This window comes from Seriola aureovittata, chromosome 4, assembly GCF_021018895.1.
Source record: "Seriola aureovittata isolate HTS-2021-v1 ecotype China chromosome 4, ASM2101889v1, whole genome shotgun sequence".
NCBI lineage: Eukaryota > Metazoa > Chordata > Actinopteri > Carangiformes > Carangidae > Seriola > Seriola aureovittata.
This window is the reverse complement of record NC_079367.1, coordinates 7,986,624-8,010,352: the sequence shown is the minus strand read 5'-3', so window position 1 is coordinate 8,010,352 and position 23,729 is coordinate 7,986,624. Positions and strand designations below refer to the sequence as shown.

The window sequence follows — 23,729 nt, the reverse complement described above, 5'->3', positions numbered from 1 at the left end:
TCACTTCCTGGATTTGTCAATGTCACTCTTGTCACTTTGTTTGTTTGACACATACAGCCGTGTCATGTCACTGTCAAGGTGAAAATCTGGCTCACTTCTTGATACTCAGATATTCAGGAAATGCTGAAGCCTTTACAAGTCCGGTAGTGTACATCCCAGTGACTCTAAGCTCACAACTCAACCCTTTCATCATTTATGAAAGACAGGAAACTGCAGCTTCACTCTTTGTAATTGCACAGTGTACTGTACCTCACTTGTACACCTTGTATTAAAGGCAAATAGCACCCTCTATTGGTAGATTGTAGTTCAGTTGAATGTATTGCAATACTTTAAACATTAGTGTAAAAAATGAAACAAAATTGTCAATTACTTTTTCAGTTTAACATATTTCAAATCATGTTATATTTTGCACTGTTTTTGAAAGGATTTCTGATATGCATGGGGTCATACAGCATGTTTTTGTGCCTTGACACTATGCTCTGTGTGTACATTGTTTGTGTTTATGTCACTTTAAATGTGGCTCTGTGTGTTTCTCTTCCAGACCAGATGCAGGGCACTGTCACACTGAGAAACATCAGCACCAGCACATCTGGACTCTACCAGTGTACCTCCAGCAACGCTATTGGCAAAAGCACCTGTCTGCTCAACCTGCAGGTTGTAGCACGTAAGTAACACACTCAAACACACTGCTCCTTCATTGCTGCATCCATGTGACACCTTTATTGTCATAGACAGGCAGGCTGACACATGGCAGACACATGGCTGAGTCTATGCACATTTATAGATGGAGAAGCTGCCTTCTCGTCTCACTCAAACACTTGTCAAAAAGACAGATACACAGAAAAAACAAGCAAGCAAACAAAGGACAAGACCAGAACATCTTACGGACAGTAGGACTGTCATCTGCCACCAGTCAGAGAAAAAGACAGAGAGTCGGTTCGGGTCATACAGGGTCAGACAGTTTGGATAGCTTGACAGGAGGGACTGTAACATGCCTCTTTTTTTTTTTTTTTCATCTGACAATATGTGACAGGCAGACGCTCAGTGTCAGAAGTGTACTGGCTGTGTGCTGAGTAAAGTCAAGTCAAGTCAAGTCTTATTTATACAGCTAAATATCACAAATTTGCCTCAAAGGGCTTGACAATCTGTAACAAAATTACAACACCCACTGTCCTTAGACCCTCAAATCAAACAAGTAAAAAAACGTTTTACAAGAAGAAATGGAAGAAACCTCAGAAAGAGCAACAGAAGAGGTTTGCCCTTCCAGGATGGACAGACAAGCAAAATACGTTGTGTTTACAAAAAAAGAGTGTGTACACACGACGGACACAAAATTAGTCTGTCTGTCAGAGACCACAGTGGGTCTCAAACATGCTAAAATGGCGCAGATGTAAATGTTTTACTCAAAACTGTTCTGTTCCATTCCTGTTTCTATTTTACTTGAGTATAACTGGAAAAGGACAGATGTGAATGGCGAGCACTACTCAGTTTGGTGCATATTCAAAGCAGTCCTGGATTTCTCTGTTTCCATTCTTGCCCTGCTACATATTTATTTTTGAACTTGGAGATGTTCTGCTACTATTGTCCAACAAAGAAACTTCAAGCAGCAACACTTTTTAAACAGCTGCTTTTATTCAGGTAACACTTGCCATGAAGTTCTGAAATTGCATTTTAAGATATATTAGCATATTACCTGAGAAGGCCTTAAATAGCTTGATCCAAAATCCAAATGGCTTGAAAGTGTGCACATGATCCTGAAAACAAGTCAATCCCCAACCCATCCTGGATAACTTAAACTGAACTTACTGTCCATTACTTGGCTTGTCTTGTGACACTTTCCCCTCTTGTCTCTGTGTCTTGCAGCCCAGCCTCAGAGTGTAGGTCTGATAGCAGGGACCATCGCTACAGGAGTCCTGGCTGTCGTCATCTGTTCCCTTTTAGTAGTGGTCACACTCTTTTACTGGAAGAACAAGAACAAATACGATGAGGAGGAGATCCCCAATGAGATCAGGTTGGTCACAGGCCATTTGCAACCAAAAGCTACCGTAGTTTTTAGTGTGAGAAAAACAGGCAACTGTGTCAGAGTGGAGACTGCATTTGTGGTCTATCATCTCAATTTTAAAAGGTGATAAGATGTAGCAGCAGCTTTGTGTTTCCTATTGTAGAATAATAAGTCTGTCAGTGTTCAGCTTAATTTTATCTCCTGGCAGCAATTTTCTTCCATCATCAATAATTTCTCTGTTCAAACAGTCTGTGAAGCTTTTTCAGTTGTTTAAATGGGCTGCAATTTCTTCCCTAAATCACTCCATGAAACGTTTGGAAGATAACTCATTGTTCAGATATCAAAGGCTTTGGTTGATGGGATAAGAGCTGCTTCATTTTGGGCTCAACTATGATCCCAAATTTCCATCCCTGCTTCCACCCACATGGCTCTGCCTTTCCTGACAATGGAATAGCCTATATATTGTCTGAGTCAAATACATCAGGAGCAAAACTCTTCGGCCCAAAATTACTCCTCATAAAAACAACAGGTGAATTCAAAGTTGTTTTTATTAACAAAATTGTTGACACTTTTTAAAATAATGAATAGCCCAGTAACAAATCCCACCTTTTAAAGCTTATGATGTTCTTTGTTTTGACTCCTGTCTCAGACCATGTAAGATCACCAGTTTTTGGCACCTTTGTTGCTATGGCATTATTTGCACAGGTGTTTCAGGTGTTGTGACCACCTGCTGTAGTTGAGTCTTGAAAGATCAAAAATGAATATATAATTCGTTTTTAGATTCTGTCTGTGTGTTGCAACTTGACTACATAGAAGAGCTCTTTTCATTTTTAATGATTCAAATGTGCTAAATATTAGAGGATGAACTAATTGCCAATCTTATTGCTATGCTTATTTTACTGATATCAACTCCAGTCAGTGATAAAGCATCAAGGATTCAAGAATGTATGTCTAACTAGCATTTTGTTTGAATTTTGAACAATTACTAACCTTTAGTATTATTATAGAAGCTGAACTTCCATTAAATTTATGTGTCCTATAAAACGAAACAGAAGAGGAACTGAATCTGTGAATCTAATAAAACACTGAACTTAAACTTTGTTATATCAGTTGCTTATTCTTCTAGTTCTTCGCGTGTCATAAGAATATAAATGTATATAAAGTGAGGCTATTTACTCTGACATCTGAATAAACTTCTTTTACAATATACTGTACAACACTGGTCCAGGGTTAATGTAAATATATTGATAAGAGCAGATATATTTTAAGCTAATAAACGGGACTTTGAAGTTGCATTTAAAGGTGCAGATGTTTGTCCAACCATAGTGACCTCTCTTTGAAATCTCTCCCCAACAGAGAAGATGACCTTCCTCCTAAGAGGTCATCATCAGTGAAGGCTTTCCACGCAGACGCCTCATCATCGGAGAACGACACGCTGACGTCTACCAACACGTACAATAGCCGCTACTGGCACAACCCCAAACCCAACTATGACACCAACTCCTACACTCGCTACAATGGAGACACACGCCAGACCTTCTCCACTGCTGCCCATGGCCCACATGGACAGGCCCAGAATGCAGGACACAGCCATAGCACAGTGGTCACAGCGCCTGGCTCAGCACCACTGTCCCGCCATGCGCCGCCCACAACGGCAACAACAACATCGTTTGCCAATGGCAGCCACACACTCCCGCCACCAAAGACTCTGGTGGTCACCACGAACTCTGCCCCGTCCCCTCCCACCATGGTGCGCAGCAACGGCACTGTGAGCCTCAAACCAGTGGTGACATCAACACATGGGCAACACACACACTCCTACGCCGTCAGCCAGGCCACGCTGGAGCGGATGGGGGCAGTACCTGTCATGGTGCCCGCCCAGAGCAGAGCAGGCTCGCTGGTCTGAAATCTGATTGGGTAAACTGTTAGCTTTGAAAACGAGATTAAATGAGTGTTTGGTTGTGAAGTTTGAAATCCACTGATGAAAAACAGACAGGATATGGGCTGAAGCAGCCCACTGCCCTTTTCAGCTGTGTCTTTCTTTCTGTATGTCTCGACCTTTTTATCTCAAAACAAACTGGGATTTTACAGTGCAGAGTTCATTTAATGCCAATTCCTTGATGGACAAGACCCTCCATTTTGTAGACAAGCACTACACAGAACTTATTTGTCCCCTTATTGGATGGATTGTCCTGGCGGGTGCTGGTGGGAACTACTTTTCAACCACTTTACAACACTGGAGGGAATATTCCAGCACAACCTGGATTCCCAGATCTCATTCAGGGCCGGATGGTTGTGATGATTGTGTTTTATTTGGACTCAAAGCAACACAAGGCATTTTCATCTCAGTGTGTCCATACTGCATGGTCAGAGAGAAGTGAGCTCGGATTCCCACATAAATGCATGTGTCCCTTGTTTTAGGATGACAAATTAAGTCCATATTATTTCTAATAATTTCTTCTCGCATTTGTAACTTGGATTAAAAGTAATGCTAATGATGATGAGGCTTGTGCATTGGAAAAAGTGAATGTTGTGTTGAGAGAAACTTAAAGGATGAAAGTATAAGAATGAAATAATGGTGGTTAAAATGGCCTTAGAAGCTTAGAAAGACACGTTTTACTGGGTGCAATACATCACTGACTATATTTTACTTCACTGAATGCAAATATTTTCGTTTTGTTGCACTTTTCAGAGCATATATCAAAATTGCTGTCTTATGAATAATAACTCAGTCTTACTAATGAAATACTTACCCATACAACATAGATCAAAACTTCTCTGCACATGCAAAATACCGGTGATATTTGAAGATAGTGCATGTGCTGTATTTTAAGCTGCACAAAACTTTTCACAAGAAGCTAATGAGCAACTGCAGATGGATATTGTTGTAGTCTTTGCTGTGTTCACCCTTGTTGTTGTACTAATCTGGTTCATGTCACATCAGTGCTGCTTTGAGAGGACGGGGATAAGGGGATGTCTTATTTCATAAATGCTTTATAAAGAGACAAATATATATTTAAAAAAAAAAATTTTTTCCTTTGACAAAGGCTAACACCTACTGTTTTCTACTGTACATACTGTAACTACAACATTAGGCTAGTTTGTGGATCAAAGAAAATACATGTCTGACTGATACATATTTTACAACTCACGTGTCTTAATTTTAAAATGGTTCTTTTTCTTACATTAGACAACAAGCTGGATTTGATAGACAGTGTTATTGGTTTCAATCAAGTGATTTTTTTTTTTATGATTTCATTTTCTAATGAGTATTGCCATTTCATTACCAGGTCTGAGGTAAGGACAGTATGGTTTAACACTAATGACTATATGTTTAACTCTAAATAAGAGACACCTAAGCTGTACATGGTAGAAAGTATCACTGTGTTTCTGACCTACTGTTTTTTGTATTTTAACCAAATTTCACTGGTGGAGAACAGTCTGAACTGTCTTATTATTTGTATTTTACATGCAGTATTGGAACGAGTGTTCAAAAGTAATTTCTCTCTATGTTTAATTTATGTTTTTTTTTTTTTTGAATTGGCATTTAAAATCTAACGTATAAACAAAAAAGTGCTCGTACTTCAACAAATAGAATGTCATGACTTATGGTGAAAACTATTTTTCATTACTATTATTTGATCCAGATGACTTCACTGACTTAGGGACTGTTAGATGCACTCAAAACAAAGTACTATTAAAGTTAATCGAATTTGAAAATTAAAAAGAAGATTTAGCAGTGAGCGTAGTATTAACTTAAAATTCGAGATGGAGGAAACATTAATAAACCCAACAAATGTTTGGATCATAGGTATAATTAATTCCAGCCAAGATAATGTACTTTTGTATTGTTGATGTCATCCTTTAATTAACACATACATGGACTGAGTCCTGAATATAGACCTGATGAGTACAAGTCAACACTGGTTTTCCATCACAGTTTGTTGTCAGATGTGTAGACCTGCAGTTTACATGGACCTGGATAATTCTGAACTTTTCCTGATTTTTCCCTGGAAGTCATAATGGCAATTTTATTTATTCACTAGTTACTGCATTACGTGCCAGTTTAGATCCACCACAAACATGCATCTTTATCAGCATAGAGTTGACCTAGGTCAGCTACACACCCTCCCACTGCTTTTACACACATATTCATCCTGTTTTTCTTCAAGGCTACTGGCTACTGTGTGGCAGAGCTACAGTCCACCTGCAAGACATACATATACACACACACTGATTTATAAATATAGAGGCTCAAAGAGGTCAGAAATTCAATTATCAATCATTATCTCCCTGACTTTTTTGGCTGACAGAGTTTTCAGAATAAAGTCCTCTGTCTGTGTAGATTCCTGTCACCATTTCTCCAAGTGTCCCTGCCCTGAACACTGACAACATTAAAGAACTTTTCTTCTAAGATTTCTGGCTTTATTCTTTCCAGAGAGAATGGCAAGCTGGAAAAGCTAAACTGAGATTATTTTACACTAACTCTACCCTCCATTTGCAATGGAGGAAGGAGAGCACAATCAGTAGAAATCTACTGAGGTTTTAACCCAGATTAAATAAACATCTCGTCTTCTACCCTGGCCATAGGTTGGCATATGGTACACAAGGTGGTATATGGGTTGTACATATATAGATAAATAATTACCTGTGGTATATTGCCAATAATAAAAAACAATCTGTAAATATGTATAAAAATACATCTTGTTCTTACTGTTGGATTTAAATGAAATAGGAACAATAACACTGGAACTTGTAGTGAATAAATATTGTTAATACATTCTAGTTGGCATCCTGCTCATTTATTTGTGTGTGTGTGTATGAGTGAGTAGCATGACACAAACTGCCGAAATGCTTCCTGTATTCAAGGTGAATCTATCAACATTGTTTTTAAAGAAAAAAAAACAATAACAGTGACATAAGCCTTCAAGCAGATCATTATTTAGAAACATTTTCCTGTATTGGAGCTATATTTAAAACATACAGACTCTGTTTCATGTAGGTATTTGTGTTCAGAAGGAGCTGCTGGGTCCCGTGGTGGCAGAAAACTGTGTGATGTGAATAACACATTTCAGGGCTCGGCAAAGCTTTCTATGAAACTCACTCATTGAGCCTTTGGTGTTGCTGCAGGCTGTTAAGACAGCCATGAAGAACAGAAGCTTCACAGAATAACAATATGAAAAATATGCAAGTGTGCTAGTTTCTTCATGCACTCGTGGTTTCTATTCCCAAGATAAATTGTGTAATACTTCACGAGTGAAATACCCTCGAATGAAGATACTGGTACGGCCATGATACATGAACAGATGCATTTTTCTCAGTTTAAGATACAAATTAAGCAACTATATTTATTATGTGCCTTCAATGCAATAGCATTGAGTAAATACAGCAGCAGACATATTGAATTTACTTTGAGCTACAGAAACTTTTCAACTATCATATTAGCTCTCACATAGACTGCAATACAAATTCAGAAGCTGAATTGCTGTTAAATGTTTTTTTAAACATGTTATATAGTTTTTAATGTCTGTTTTAAACACCTGGTGTGTGTGTGGTTATCCTGACGTTCACAGTGTAGAGTTCAGAACAAATGTGAAATTGTTCACCTCAGTACTGTCATGGTTTGCCATGGCAGACACTTTTTGTTAGTTTTGTTTGGACTTTTTCTCACTTCCTGTTTTATTTTGTAATTGGTTTCCTTGTGTGTCTCTGTGTTTTTGCTTCCTGTCTTGGTCCTGTTTCTGTGTGGTGATTGTCTGCCCCGCCCTAATGTGTTTCACCTGTGTTCTATCACCCTTGCCTCCCTTGTGTCTATATAGTCTTTGTGCTCCCCTTTGTCTGTGTCGGTTCGTCTGTTGATTTCTGGGTTTGTCCTCGTCGGTTCATGTGCCTGTTCATGTCTGGTTGGTCGCAGAGCTGTTCATGTGTGGTTGTCCTCAGTCTGTTCATGTTGTCTGTTCCTGTCTCCTGTTTTAAGTTCCTGTGCTTCACCAGTGTTGTGTGTAAGCTTCTTGTTTTGTTAAATAAACCTTTTGCACCGTCCCCCAAGTGTTGGCTGCATTTTGGGTCCAGCCTTACCCCTCATACCCTGACAGTACAAACCGACCAAAGAAATTGACCCAGCGGCCTACGCCAGCCTCATGTCTTTCTTGAGGGTGCCTCAATCCTCTCAGCCAGCACCCTCGTCGGTCTTCAGGCCCCTTTGCATGCTTGCTGATCCCCTCTCTGACTCGGACCTGGACGACCCCGACGAGTCCCCTTTCAAGGGAACTCGTCAGGGTCTTTCAAGGGAACTCGTCTGGCACGGAAGACGTGGGAGACGGGGAGACCAGAGTTTGCCCGAGAAAAGAGAGCCGGCTCTGTCTAGCAAGTGCACGGACAGATGCACAGCAAGACGAGCAGAGGGAGGAATCGGGAGCCAGAACGACCATCTGAGAGGCAGCAGCAGTCCCGAGCGCCCACCCGCCGTCCAGCAACGGAAGGACACCCACCGGTTCATGCCAAGGAGCTCTGCCCCGCAGTGTGGGTATCCCTTGGGGACATTAGTAACACTCCTGCTGTCGAATCATTGTTTTATTGTTGTGTTGCTGTATTCACCATACTGACAGAGATTTTGCTGTGTGTCCTCAAGTGGTCAGTCCTGGGCGTGTGTGAGTGTGCACTCCCGGAAAACCCCGTAGCTTTTCGCTTGGGAGGGGGAACAGTCGGTGTGGGCACCACACCGCTCACAGCCATTTAATTTAATTTAATTTAATTTTAATTTAACCCTCCTGTGGTGTTTGGGTCAAATCTGACTGATTTACAAATTCATAAAATCATAAAAATTTTATTTTCCTCTGATTGTCTCAAGGCCTTATGATATCCTCCACACTTGGCATTTGAACATATAAAATTGTTGATCACCACTTTCATTGAATTTTGAGCGATCAAATCAACTTTGTAACACATTTGGTGTTCCCGGTGGAAAACATTGTAGGGATGACTCCAGGGCCAACATGGTACGCAATATCTCATGTGGATGACATCTGTGCCCCAGGAGACAATAAAATAAGACTGACATGCTACAAATGTGATGCCTACATTTGCAAGGCACACTCCAACCTGATTGTACAATGCCACTCCTGTGTGTGAACACGCGCACACACACACACACACACACACACACACACACACACACACACACACACACCACACACACACACACACAAATGACTATTCATTTGGGGGGGGGGCGAACATAATACAAGGGCTAAGCTTATTATGAAGTCCATAGCATTACATGTGTGTATGTGTGACTGCTCACTTGGAGGGTCTATTGTGTATTTGACGGATTTATACATAGCCATTATCATTTATCTAGCTCAGCATTTCCTGTACTGCAGAGAAGTTTGTTTGAAGCATTTGGAATGGAATACTGAGAAACTGCAGTTCTCAAATGCATCACTGGGGGGCAGTGTTTATACAGTCAAGTGGCCTGAAACTGCTGAAAGATGTTCTTTAATTCAGGCTCACGTCCCACCATAAGAGTTCCAGACAGTAAATTCTGGGCCATTGATTATAAAAGGCAAATGGACTTATTTAAAGTGAGTGAAATAGAAGGGAAATGACTGCTGGTAGAACACTTGTCTTAATGCAATCTTAATTGATGCATTTTAATGACACTAATCCTCATGGTTTCATTTCTAATGTGAATTTCCTCCAGTAGGGCCTATGCCTCTTTTCTTCCCCTCCAACCCATTTCAGCTTTAAGAAGTAGGAGTGACCTTTGGAAAGAAAGCAGTGAAAATGTCAATGAGTCAGAGCTCCTGAGGATTGTGCTCATTTTTGAAACCCTCGGCCTGGTGTATGTGTGTGTTCTCACACTCCCAAGTAAACATAGAGATTAATTATCCTCTGATCAGATCTAAATTCTGATTAATCAAATGACTCATATTCCCCAGCATCTCCATTTTTTTCTTTCTTGCACCACAGCTGTTTCACTCATTTCACATCATGGTCGTCCATTTCTCCTGAGCACTTAAATTGTGCTACATTGCAAATTAGAGTTAACTCTTTTTTTTTCTTAATAACTTTTTTGCTGGTGTTGCCATTATCTTCCCCTGACTGTTATTTGTTCCTGTTTTATTTTGAAATTTGGATACATTTTGTATCTGTTAGCTGCTTTGCTTTGTCTGTTTCCCGCCTGTTTGATGGCTGCCCCGCCCCAATTAATTTCACCTGTTCTCTATTAACTTTGCCTTAGTTGTGTATTTAGTTTCTGTGTTCCCTGCACGCGTTTTCTGGTTGTTTGTTTTGTTCCTGTGTTTGTTCCACAGTGTTTTTCATCAGTGGAACTTGGAGTTACTGTTTCTCTTCCTGCCTGCTTTGTGTTCGAGTTCAAAATGTTTCTGTCTGCCTGTAAGTTTGAGACATTTTGTTACTATGCATGTTCGCTGCACTTAACTGCCTTTGTGTGTGTCTGCGGTTGCGTCTCCCTGCCTGTGCTGTGACAGTTGTAGGTTCTGCATGGGTGTGGGTTTGCATACAACACGTTCACACTATGTTTGGAGTGAAGTCATTAAAATAATTCTACTGTACCCTCCCAAAGTCTGCTTTTCCGAGATGACCGATTTAGGTATGCTAGCATTTGATTGGCTGAATGGCTGGGGGAGGCTGATGTAATGTACATATTACACTTGCTGGCAGTGACGGAGGAGTCTAGAGCGGGTCAGTGTGCCGCTGACAATGGTAAGTTATCAGTGCTGTCAATCCATACGTCAAGCATATTGCCTGAACTGCACAGCATGTGTAGCTTAATTTTGTCCAGGAGCCTTTCCACCACCCTGAGCATAAGTCATAACTAACCAGCCAGCAGCTGCATTGATTTAAAATGTAAACCTGCTTGCAACCTAATGCCACCAGTCTTACATCATTGGATTAATACCAATTGAGCAATGGATTAGGAGCATAGAGATCTTAATAATAACTTATTAATACTTAATAAACCAAACATCCTCTTTTGTCATCCTCTGTTTTGGCAGGGTTGTTGTCTCTACTAATGTTGAGATCAAATCTACATTTTTTTTTTTTTTTTTTTTTTTTTTTTTGCAGCCTTTTTGGCTACTTCAGCTCCAATAAATATCTTTACAAATGCCTATGCCAGTTTAGGCAATACATTTTGCCTCCTGCCATGGCTGACTGCAGTAGGAAGCTGACTTTGACTTTACTGACCTGCCAGGCTGCTTCTGTGTGCTTAATGATGACCACAAAACTTCTGTGAACCCGAAGCATATATCATTTACAATGTAGAAAGCCTCATACTGAATAACACCACTGTGTTGTGTCTCTGTCTTGCTCATTCATTTAGATCATTTAATTTGTAAGGCCACCCCTCATTCATCAAGCAATGATGAACCCAACACATAACCAAAATAGCTTAAGGGGTGCAAGGAAGGTCCAGTTTTTTTTTTTTTTTTTTTTTTTTTTTTTTTGTAATTCCCAAATTTGTATTCAAACCATTCATATGTCTAATACAGGGAACTGATTGTTATACATAATATCCAAACAGTAAATTAAGTAATATTACCACTAATACTACAGCACTGGAGAAAAGGGAAAATCAAAACCTATCCACTTGGCTTTTGTATATTAAACACCATGTTGCATGCTCTGAATGAAAAACCACTGTACACTTTTGTACAAAAGAAATGTTTATAGCTTTCAAAATCAGAGCAGCTTATATCTTATTTTACTGTGACTCAAACAGCTTAAAATGCAGCAATTTATGACTGTCGGATTTGCATTTGAGGTGGGAACAAGATAATACAGAAAGTAAAACCAGCATGTGCATATTTATTTTTGTGGCAGTTCATTTGTTTGTTGATCTGTGATTCACTAAGTGAAGCTAAAGTGAATACACAGATCAATGAGATGGGGAACAAATGAATGAGAGGGAGAAAATGCAGGGTGGACAGGTGGCCAGCTATAGAGCTGAATCGGACCCCTGTGGTTTCCAAGCTGAATGCACAATTTTGTTCGTGAGAAATCACTTTGGACATCCATTACATTGGCCTGTCGAAAATGTCCTTTCCTCTAGTGTAGACTTAAGACCAGCCATCCTATAATAGCCCTGATCTATGGAACTGGCTGACTGCCTTTATCTCTTTCATTCTTTGTATGTCGGGCCTTGTTTTTATCCATGGCCTTTCTCTCTCCATCTATGCATTGAAAACCCCAGTGATATTAACAATGCCCAAATATGTGGTAAGCAAGAGTAGCTGAGCAAAGTAAGTAGTTGTAATGTTGCTGAATGAGTGAGTAACCCCATTTTACCCCTTTTTGGCTGCAGGCAGTGTTTGTTCTCATTTGTTTATGCCTCAAAAAATCCCCTGCATACATCTGGTGCAGTTAAAGTTAAGACACCATGAAACAGCGCTCTCCAAGGTGCTGATCCTGTGGTTGTCTACTCAGGAGCTGTAGGTGTTTCCAGACAGTGATTAAAATACTGTATGTATGAAGATTACTGTGGTAATTAGAAGCAATATTGGAGTTCCTTCAACTATTGCTGACATTTTTAATCACCTCAGGTGTGATGGAGCTTCATGTGGTTCCTGCTTTTCACTGTTTAAATTCACTACATTTTCTGGTCCACTAGGTGGCAGCGTTGACCACATTTTGGACAGTACGTAATTCTAACAGTAGCGTTCACCCCTTGACCCAGGGCTGTAACACAGGTCCTCAAATTGACTGACAGGTTCTGTCTTCATCTCAAACGGAAGTGCAGCCAAACAAAAAGTTGCTTTTGGAGTCGAGCAGAATGGAAATGACAAAAGTTTAATAGATTCCTGATGCTAAAATGCATCAGACTGATCTTAGTTTCTCTATTGAGCACAGGAGTAAAAGGGCAGTTTCGTGGGTCAGTGTTGCTGATGAGTGTCCACAAAGCAACTTACAGTATCAGCATGAAATCTGAGTGCATCAACTAAACAAAAATATAAACAAATACTCACAAACTATACTCACAGTTTGCAGTTTATTAGGAACACCCAGCTAAAACAAATGCAGTCTAATCCTGCAATAAATCCTTCTTCATTAATGTTATAATTTGTTTTATATAACTATTCAACTTTATGGTCATTTTAAATGAAGTACTGTGTGGTGCTGATGAATTGTATTGCATTGTATGGACAGGTGTTTCTATTATTTCTCCACCCCATTCATATCAGTGACAGCTTAGTTTATTTATATAGTAGCACTCAGAAATAAGGCAAAGTGGAATTACATTAAAAATACAACATAAAAGATGACATTAAAACTGCATTTAAACAATTAAATAATCTAAATATCAGAGACACCTCTCTGTAAACTGCAGTACAGCTCAAGAGCGGCACAAACTGCGTCCTCCACGACGACCACACAGTCGAAGCAACGCCGCTCTAAAGCAGTAAAAAAGTCAACGAATGAACAGTCTATAATAATATCATTCATGTGGATGAGTCACTGTAGAAAAAGATGCATAATTACAGTATAAAGTATTAATGATGTGAAGGTTGTTACAGGAAATTGAGACAGGTCATAGATGAAATTAAAGTCCAATCAAACACCACAAATTACATCAGTGGAAACTACAATCCAGTAATACTAAGAATAATTATCATTTATTGATGTTAACGTATTAGTTGTGGGGCTGATTTAATGGGTAGCCTTTTTTTAGATTGTGTTGTACGCAAACTTAATTTAATCCATCATACTATTTAACACATACTGCGTGTATGTAAGATGGAGACCTTCTGATGAGCTGGGACATAATGACAAGGGTGATCTGGGTTAACATGACCTCCGTTATTTACAGATCAGAAGCGAACAACAGAGACTGGATCATATATTACATAAACACATTAAAACAAATGTCAAAAAGCCATACGAACTAACATTCCTGCACAACACGGGCGTACTGTACTAATGATGGTAAAGGCCATAGTAAGGTCCCCATGAATATATTAAGGTAGGTGTGTGTGTGTGTGTGTGTCTGTCTGTGTTTGTTATTCTGTGGTTCTCATTGTGTGGATTCGCTGCTTTTCTTTGTGTTATGTGAGGAGCTGTCCGTGGTGCTGAACCTCAGCAGTTTCAAACTTTTACCTTGTTGCTGTTACAGTTTAGCTCAATCATGTGACCAGTCCTGATGTAAATAAGCAGTGTGACAGACTCCAGTCACTGAACCACAGAGCTGTTATGTATCATAGTATTGTAAAAATAAAAGTTCCGATTTCTCTGTTAGCACTTAAATGTCTCATCTGCAGGGGTGGGCAATCTGATACAACAACCATGTAATATAAAAAACATTTGTGAAGCTTATGATGTTCAGTTTTTGATGTTGCACTATATTGTAAGATGACCATAGATGTTTAAATTATGAAGTAATAGATATATTAGTAGACGTCTACATTAATTTTTTTTCTCTTACTTCCTGTATTGGTCAAAATGTTGCAAAGCACCTCCCATTGACTGGTGATCAGCAAACTAATGAGATGTGTGTGTGTGTGTGTGTGTGTGTGTGAGTGAGATCTTTTTCTCAGTGGTTTGCTTTTTTTTTTTTTTTTTTTTTTTTTTTTTTTTTTTTGAGCCAAGAACATGAGATACAGTATAAGTACCTTTTTAATAATCTAAGATTACATATTCCTGCAGTGCTACTTTGTGGTTCAGCTTTGACCCTTTAAACGTGTGTGTGTGTGTTTTCTTTAATATTAATCAATCTCAACATGAATATGACCTGCTAGCACCAGTGTTTGTGGGTTCACTAAGTTAAGTTAAGTTTTTAGGGTGATATTTTTCCCCAGTAAGACACTTTTTACATTTCTATGCAGTGAGTGACAGAAAATCCGGATCAGTAACAGCATTTGTAGAGACAATTGAATTGAAGTGGAGCGTCATTACTGCCTCCATCCTGTCCCCTTTATCTCTAAGTGTTGAAGTGATGGAGCCTCAGTCTTCTCCCTCACTGCATGCTACCTCCCTGCAAAGGCCTTTCAGTTACACTGACAAGAAAGAGAAAAGTATGATTGCATTGCAAGGAAGAGAGGATATTGCATTGGCATGATGGAATCAAATTTAAGCCTTGTGTCAAGGCCTTGCCACCTGTCACATAATCAGTTTTCTCGCTGCTGGCAAGGACTGTTCAGCTCCCCCCCTTCGTGTCCACTTTCAGTCGATTCCTTCCTTTTGGTGGCTGTTTGTCTCCTCTTTCTCCTCCCTTTTGTCACCTTATCATTTTACTGGCAGCAGCAGTAAAATGATAGGGTGACACAGAGATGGGGAGAAGGAGCGATGTGGTGGATAACAAACAATTCCTCTTTTTACACAAGTATCAGTAGATATGCAAAACAGCTGTTGGCTCCTGAAGATAGTTTTTGTCAGTCTGGCACATATGATAATGGATGAAGTGAATATGTGGTGGCGGACCAAGTGATGCAGGATCACAGCAAAATATCTACTGAAGCAACATTCCTATTCCTGCTAAGGCAGTGAACTGAAGCCAGGAAATTTTAAACCATTAGTAGTCTCATATCTTCCTTTGTTTTCCCAGCCATGTAAATCCAAGTATTTTCTCCTGGCTCCTTTTGTCTTGTGGCAGTTTTTAACATTTATGCTGTTTTGTAGTCTTCACATTTTCTTTTCAACTCTCTATCTCTCACTCGTTTCCTTCTTTGCCTTTGTCTGCCACTTTTTTGGACTAAAGTCTGCAAATGTTCTTTTGTAGGGCCATTACTTTGTTCTTGAAACTGGTGATCAGCTTGTCCTTTGTCCTGATTGCCATTTTCAGCTTCCTCACCTGCTCCTGACCTATTTCTTGCATTTCCTTCAGCTCAGGAGCTATTCTCTCCTCTCTAAAGCTCCATCAGCTGTCCCAGTCTCCCTTGATTTCCCTCCAGCTGTTCTCATCTGGCAGGAAGGCAGCTCTGATTCTTTCATTAACCTCCTTCCAGGCAGCTCAAGCTTGTCGTTTTGGTCCTTCCAGAAAGCTCAAACCTTCTCTGTCTCCATCTGAATACAAAGACTGTGTAGAGGGGAGTTTGCCTCTTTTTAATCTCTTGAATCTTCTTTACATTCTTCTTATGATCTGTCAACCAATTTCCGAAAATATGAACTTAAAACTCCAATAAATAACACTGCCTCTAACAATTTAAATTCACTTTATATAAAGATTGTATGATGCAATTGTATGACTTTGTTTACAATAAGTAGTGGCTAACATGCTGTTAAAGCTATTTTTATCCACCAGACAAAGTCGTTCTACTTGTTTGTGCCTGTTGGAAGATTCATAATAACTCTCATTGTCAGTCCCACTCAAACTTTCAGCATGATTCCTGGGAGGGAAGATGATCCGATGTAGTCAAGACAACCACATGAGCAAAAATCAACAGGGCAGGGAACAGCAGACTTTGACAACAGTGCAAATGTCACTAAATCCTCTCCATGCACTGAGAACATTAATGAACACATGCAGAGCAGCTGTGCTGGCAGGTGGCAGGTGACACAGTCAATCAGGTAATGAGCAGAGGTGAGAAGTTTTCTAGAACCAGCAAGCCTGTTGAATAAACACTGAAAACACAGAGGCAGAGGTGAAGGAAGGAGGCAGATGGTGGAGGCATCGCTGTGATATTAAAACCCATTTAATTCCACATTTTTCCCAGACATGAACACATCGAAAATCGTGTATCATGAATAACCCTTTCTAATAATCAATCGTTATTTTTTGAAATTTTTATGAGACAGTAGGTGGAAATTTATGTAGGTGGAAGATGTTCTTTGTCACTGGCAGTCCCCTGGATTGTCATTAGAATGCTGTATGTGACTATTTTACATATCAAAAAACCCTTATGCAACACTCGCATAAATACTGAGAGCAATAAACCAAAAAAAAAAGACTATGTATTCAAGTAACCACCTACATTGAAGAGAATAAATATTTACACATTTTGAGGGTTGGGGTCATCATCACTGATAAAGTTTTTCCCATCATGTTTGCATAAGGTCAGTATATAAGATATGTATAATATAACAGCCTGGCTGGCAAATGGCTTGTCTCCCCCTCATACACTATATCTGACCCATTGCTGTAACAATCACTGAAGAAAGCATTTTTGTCATTGTGAGGGATAACTGCAATGTTGCATGCCTTGTCCAGAATCCAGAACTCGACTTGACTTAAGAAGAATAAGACTTTTATACTATACAGTACATGTGTACCTACATGCACTGTGTTATCCTGCCTGTCACTATTGTTGCTGTCAACATGTTTACTTATTCTATGACCACACTGAACAAAGTTGAGTAACTGCAAATGCATATATCAATAGTAGACACCTTAAAGATGATGTGTACCAAAAAGCATTGTCCAATCTTTATGTTAACATACTTTACTGACCCTTTTTTGGGGGGGCTTTTGTGCCTTTATTGGACAGGATAGTATAGAGAGACAGGAAATGGAGAGGCAGAGAGAGGGGGAATGACATGCAGCAAAGGCTGTCCGATGCGGGACTCAAACCGGGGCCAACTGCAGCCTCTACACATGGGGGCGCCCGCTTAGACCACTACGCCACACGACGCCCCACTTTACTGACCTTTTGTTTGGGAACTTTTAAGCAGCAAATCTCTTGTCATGTTGCAACCAGGAAATAAATGGCTGTGGTTATGAAATACTGTGTGTCGCATATATTTAATTGAGACTATTTATTATTTCCAATATTTGCTTGAAATGCATTTTTTAGAGCCTACTATTGTGCGATGGGATAAATGCAGTGATTCCATGTTCAAAGGGGGAGGTTTGTGGATGAAGTGGCTGCCTGAGCAGGCAGGGTCAGTAGCAGGTCTACCTGGACTTTTCCTCCTCCTGACATTGTGAAGTTATTTTTCGAAGGGATGGTTGACAACCAATCACCTGCTCAGCAGACTGGACAATACACAGGCGGATGACCTTGGAAAGGGGAGGAGGTGGTGGAAAGCCAGACTGCAGTAAATATGCAAAGATGGTTACGGTTATTAACCAGCAGAACTTGACTGGAATTTGATCTGATACACACAACTTGTTCACCTGTATATTATTGGACTGGAACCAGGAGAATACTGTCATCTCATTACTCATGATGAAAAGGATAGAAGTACCAGACTTCTACAATAAACTCCCCTGGGATTTTCTACAACTTCAGACTTTATGTTCTAAACTTAAGTTATTCGTCATTAATTTTTGCTTTCATTATTGCTTAAGCAGGTTTAACATACAGAAATTGTTGCATTCACACAATATGTCCTTCCCCCTGATCAAATCCTATGATTTTAGGGCTTCATCTTAACATAAAAATATAAATATCTGAGACAGTTTGTACACTATTGTACACATCATATATTTGCACAGTATGTCATTATCCAATACCTCACTCTGAAATACCTAACATTGGGATCTTGACAAGACTTTGACTTAATTCTGCGGGTGTGAAGAGACTTGGTTCCACTTCAAACTCTCCATCCCACCCTTTTTTCTTTTTTTTCCCTCCTTATTCCACCAGGAGATCAGGGGGACTGTTTAAAGAGTTTGACAAAGTCTGGTCAAATAGAAAGAAGATAGCAGAACATTTCATTTTAAATCAGAAGACATGTCTTGGGGGCTTAATTAAATATAGTCTATTTCAGCATGATGATCAGATTGGTACATAGATTAATTGATCATACTGATTGTTAATACTCTGCTGTTAGTACACCAGCCATGTCTTCATGGGTGTGAGCTGAGCACTGTGCTCTGCTGCTGCACTGTCTCTGTCCATGGTGCTGAACCAGAGGCTGGATCAAGTCATTGCTGGTGATGTTTCAGCAAATATATTACTGTACATGTCTGACACACAGAAGTAAACAAAGTATTGCTTTCTTGTTGCTATCCAAGAACTGTGGCGCTAATCAGCAGCGAGATTAATCATTTACCGTATTTCAGCATCTCTGGATTTTAATATTGTCCTTGGCTCCGACTTCACAGACCTGCTTCACTGCCCTGAAGAAATGGCAGAAACACCTCTCAGTGGAGTTCAACTCAGCTGAACCTGACAAGAATGATGATTTATTTGGGTTGACACAACACACTGAAAACGTTGGACTTGACAGAATTAAATACTGCTACACTTACTAAATGTTTCAGAAAGCTTTGATTTGTATGAAAGTGTGAAATTGAATGAACTGGTAAATTCACCGTGTAAATAGCAAGATAACCACTTTCCTTGATTGTTAATAGGTTTGTAGGAATAATTTCACACCATGAAATGGTGAATTCTATTCTGCAATTTCTTGAGGTTACCTCACGGTCACAATAAATTTATGTTTATGGTTAAGAGGATAAAGGAAGCACGTTAAAAAGCGAGAGTTAGTATCCACTCTGGGTGAAATGATATTTGTTACACAACCCCAACTCTGAGACGAGACAAGCGCTTTTCTTCTATTGCTGTGATTTTACTTACACATACATACACACAGAGAAGGAAAACAGACATGAATAATGTATGAAAACTTTCACTTTTGTACTTTACTGTTGTACATATACTTTTGTATGCTAAATAAAATCTTTAGATGTCATTCATCTGATCTGTGGTTGTTGCAGTTTTGACTCCAACATGAAACAATATGCTATTAGGAATTATCATTCAAGCCAATAACTGACTTCTGGCACTTTCACATTATTTTTTGATTCCATCCAAACTTTTGTTTCTTTTCTCCTCGAGTGCTCTAGTGTCACACATTATTGTCACACTATACTCTAACCTGCTTTATTTCCTCCTTTTTTACCTTTTTTGTCATGAACATTTAGTTGTCAAAAATGATGGTCTGTTTAGCAGTTACCAGGTAAAAAGAGGTGAGATGAAAAGATACATCATGCAATTGCTGCAAAGTAAGATTCAATAAAGAAAGAAACAACATACTGTACATGCTTAAACATTCACCAATCTATGTGCACAGTAAAACAATTGCTTTGGGTCTCTCTCCTTCTGTGCTTTTATTAAAGCTGTTTACTGTAGACGTGCTTTCTCTCAGCAGAGTGACACAGCGTTTCTACTCCCTGAATAATTCATGACTCGCCCTGCAATTTTCCAACATTTACAAGCTGACTGATGGCAAATGTGCAACACTACTGTACATTGTGTTCTAGGATATGCATGGTACCATTCTCTTATGCTATCTGAATTATTAAGTGTTTGTCATTTAGAAATATATCTGCCATTTCTGAACCACAATGTGCTCTCCTTAAGTGGTCTTGCAAGTCTCAAGAAGAAGTTGTATGTCCACTATTTCCTGTTGAGGAAGACAAAATGGGAATGGTTGTTATGGAAATGCATGTTGTACTTTTTTAAGTGTAACATAATGTATAGACCTAAGTCCAACTGTAAATGTAGAAGCTATAGTACAGCAAAACATATTGTCCTGTAAACCTGTGAAGCACCAAATCCATCCATCAGTCCATCCATCCATCCTCAGGTTCTAACCTTTGAAGTGAGGACAGCCCCAGCATATACTGCATGAAAATCTTGCATCACTTTCAAACAGAGTGAAAACACAACCCAAGAAGTCAGGAAAATCTCAGAGACAGAAGGGCATACAATGTGTAGGTTCTTCTGTGAATGGGATTACTTGTTTGTTCTCCTTGGTGGTTTTCTGTAATTTCGTGTATGTCTGCAGTTGACAAACCTACTGATGATCACCTTGGATATATTTACAACTGTCCCTAACATTAGAGTCTACACAGACAGTGATGTTTACCACTCATTTTCACACACTATGATCTACACTACTAGACACTTGAGTGTCCATCACTGCGGCTTAAAGGACGACTCACATCCAGATGCCTGTAGAAAAACTCATAAAAGCCCCTGTTGAAACACTACATGTTTCTCAGAAGGATAGTAACATGCTGGAAATGTCAGAGCTCATAATTACACAAAAGCTCCCTTGTAGCTGGTAGAGTGTCAGTGTTTTGCTGTAGGGCTGCTCAGCAGCATGGATAATGACTTGGCAACTGAAGATCACTGAAAATCCTCTCAAATGACTGGGTTTAAATAAAGATTCACAGATATTCCGGAGGCTTGTGTAGAGCAGATGTATTAGCGTTCCAACAACCCAAATGTGAAATCACATGTGGAAACCATGCCTCATGACCAAGACTAATGTTGGTGTCGAACTACTTGATGATTATACATGCAGGGGATCCAGAGGTGAGGCCAGAGGCAGTAGATTCGGAGCTGAGCTTCAAGAAGAAATTGTGTCAACAATGTTTAAAATATGTCCATCTTTAATTCTGAACATTTCTACTTAGTAAAAGAAAGGACCCTTCTGTCTGGCTGATAGATACCCCCTGAATAGCCACTGAGCATAAGGTCATGACTGCTGTGTGTTCCAGTCTAAATGTAGCCTATCATTCTCAGGGAGACACTTGACAGTATTCACAAGAGAGATTGTCAACAAAAAGCAGAGGAAGCTGGTTTAGTGCCTGTCAGCCCCTCAAATTCTCTCACACAATGGTAAACAGTATTGAACAGGGCTTTAATTATTTATGGGTTACAAATCATCTGGCAGTCCTATTTGATTATGTAGGCGATTACAAAATGTTTCATTTGGCTATGCAAAACATTAACAAGATATTCAGAATAAACCATAGCAAATGCTTTGATTTCCTTACAGCTCTGAAACAAGCATAAATAATAAATAACAATATAAATGATAAATGGCATGAATCATTTCATCAATATGTCCTGTTATGTCATCATGATATAATAATGGGCAGCATATAAGTGTTCTAATGAACAGAGTAAGTAATCATGGATGTCATTCGTCAAATTAAATAATTAGATAATGATCAAATTCTAGGGTTTTGAAATGATGTTAAGGTATTACACTTACAGGGTCGCAAGTGTTATCAACTTTATCAACACAATTAATCAGGATATCCCCATGACAACCTTAATTAACCTTGATTTATTCAAGACACGCTCTTCAAAACCCCACTGCGACGACAGACTGCTATAATGTGTGTAGTGGCTCACTGAGAGCAGCTTGAGTTCTACCTCCGCTCAAATCCTCGGTTTTCTCTGCAACCACTAGATGGCAGTGCAGGCCAGGCTATAACCGCACGCCACAGCAGCTTGATAGAGTGAGACACAGTGTGTCACAGCGTTTGGTTGCTCAGCACTTCTCCGGTTCTCATCGGCTGTTGCTGCGGAGCTCTTTCACTTTGAGGTGCTATTTCCTGAGGATAGCTCTTTACCTTCGAGGTCAAGGTTTCACCTGTGCACGCCGACCCTCATCAGGAGACCAGGTTTCATCTGGAGGAGCGTTGAGTTGTTGGACCTGACTAAAGGACACCATGCACTACTTCTGGATTTACAGCGTTTGGATCCCCGGCGTCGTTTTCCTCTTCGGATTTCAAGGTAATGATCGGCTGTTTCATACATTTCACTTTAGATATCAGATTGATTTCAACAGGCATAAGAATGTATGTGTTGCATTGCAGCTTGGACTCTCTGGGGATTGTTTGAGGAGAACTAATTGTCAGATTGTGGCTGTCGTGCAGCCTCATGTCAGAGTCTGTCTTGTTGAGTTCTGGCTGTTGTGCGTCTGTGTTTAATACGTGTTTGAAATGTCAAAGTGTTCTGAGCGCTCTGACAGGTGGAGGTGCACTCATACATCTGCAAACTTAATATATTTGAGGACTGGAGGACAACGGTGCATTTACACACTGAGACATGAAGTCTGCCTTTGTTTTGCACGATGACTCAGAGCAATTAAGATTAAACTGAGGCACCTCCTCATGTGTTCAGGGCAAAGCTGTGATGAGCAGGAAACTGACAGCCAGACAATCATCTGTTGCATTTCTTTTTTTTGTGAGTGTCTAATGTATAGCAGCAGTCTCTCTGCCTGTGATGGCTCTTCTGGCAACTGGCTGCTTGTCATTAGAGAAGGCTGGTGTTTTATACTCATGTCACATCTGTTAGTTAAGAGTGAAAAAAACAACAAATCTTTTGAAAAAAGCTGCTTAATCTAGTTTGTCCTTTGAGTCTACCAGTCTTATTTAGTCCAGACTTCTTTCATTTCCGTGCTCTGACCTCACAGATCTCTTCTCTCTCCAGCCATGACTGTACTAATGGAGCTGATTTGGCCCATCTCAGGGAGCTGAGAGTTGAATCAATTAGCTTCTTTTGTCTCCCACAGGAACACAGTACCTAGACCAGCGTACACCCTGACCAAGCATATTGGATTCACTTTAACACTGTACTGATGCTGGCAGGCTGCCTGGACGGTGTGAAGTGCCAGATGGGGAGAGAGAGAGGGAGAGTGTGGGAGACAGTATGAGGGGAGAAATGATGGAAAGAGAGAAAGAAAGAGTGAGAGGATGCAGGGAGAGAGAAAACTGATGAGTGAGGGAGAGGAAGTCAAATTGGCTCCATGTAGGGAATACTTATTCTGTTTTACATGTGTAATTAGACATCAGCAGTAAATGATGCTCTCCGGCCTTTGTCCATTGTCCTACTGTTCTAATAAGTTTCTCTGTGTTTCACTGTCTTGTGACAAATGAACACTGTGTTATATTTCAGTGTCCTGAGAATGAGTAAGGGTCTGAATAGTAATGAATGTTTCAGTTTAAAATTAGCTGTGATACTGTTGGTGTTTCATCATAGAGCAGATGATGATAAATTGACTAGCTAACCATGGTCTCAACTCA

General features: G+C 39.8%; 2 protein-coding genes across 2 annotated transcripts in view; both read left to right on the top strand.

The window, feature by feature from the left end:
• Positions 1-6,787, top strand: part of igsf11 (immunoglobulin superfamily member 11) — a 92,537-nt gene extending 85,750 nt beyond the window's left edge. Inside the window, exons 6-8 of the mRNA XM_056375001.1 lie at positions 542-664; positions 1,864-2,011; positions 3,359-6,787. Of these exons, the coding sequence (XP_056230976.1) occupies positions 542-664; positions 1,864-2,011; positions 3,359-3,908 (821 nt within the window). The 3' untranslated portion in view covers positions 3,909-6,787. The remainder of the gene's footprint in view (positions 1-541; positions 665-1,863; positions 2,012-3,358) is intronic.
• Positions 6,788-22,212: 15,425 nt separating this feature from the next.
• The window catches only part of lsamp (limbic system associated membrane protein), a 408,425-nt gene continuing 406,908 nt past the window's right edge, over positions 22,213-23,729 (top strand). The window contains exon 1 of the mRNA XM_056373907.1: positions 22,213-22,437. Coding sequence (XP_056229882.1) covers positions 22,374-22,437 — 64 coding nt within the window. The 5' untranslated portion in view covers positions 22,213-22,373. The remainder of the gene's footprint in view (positions 22,438-23,729) is intronic.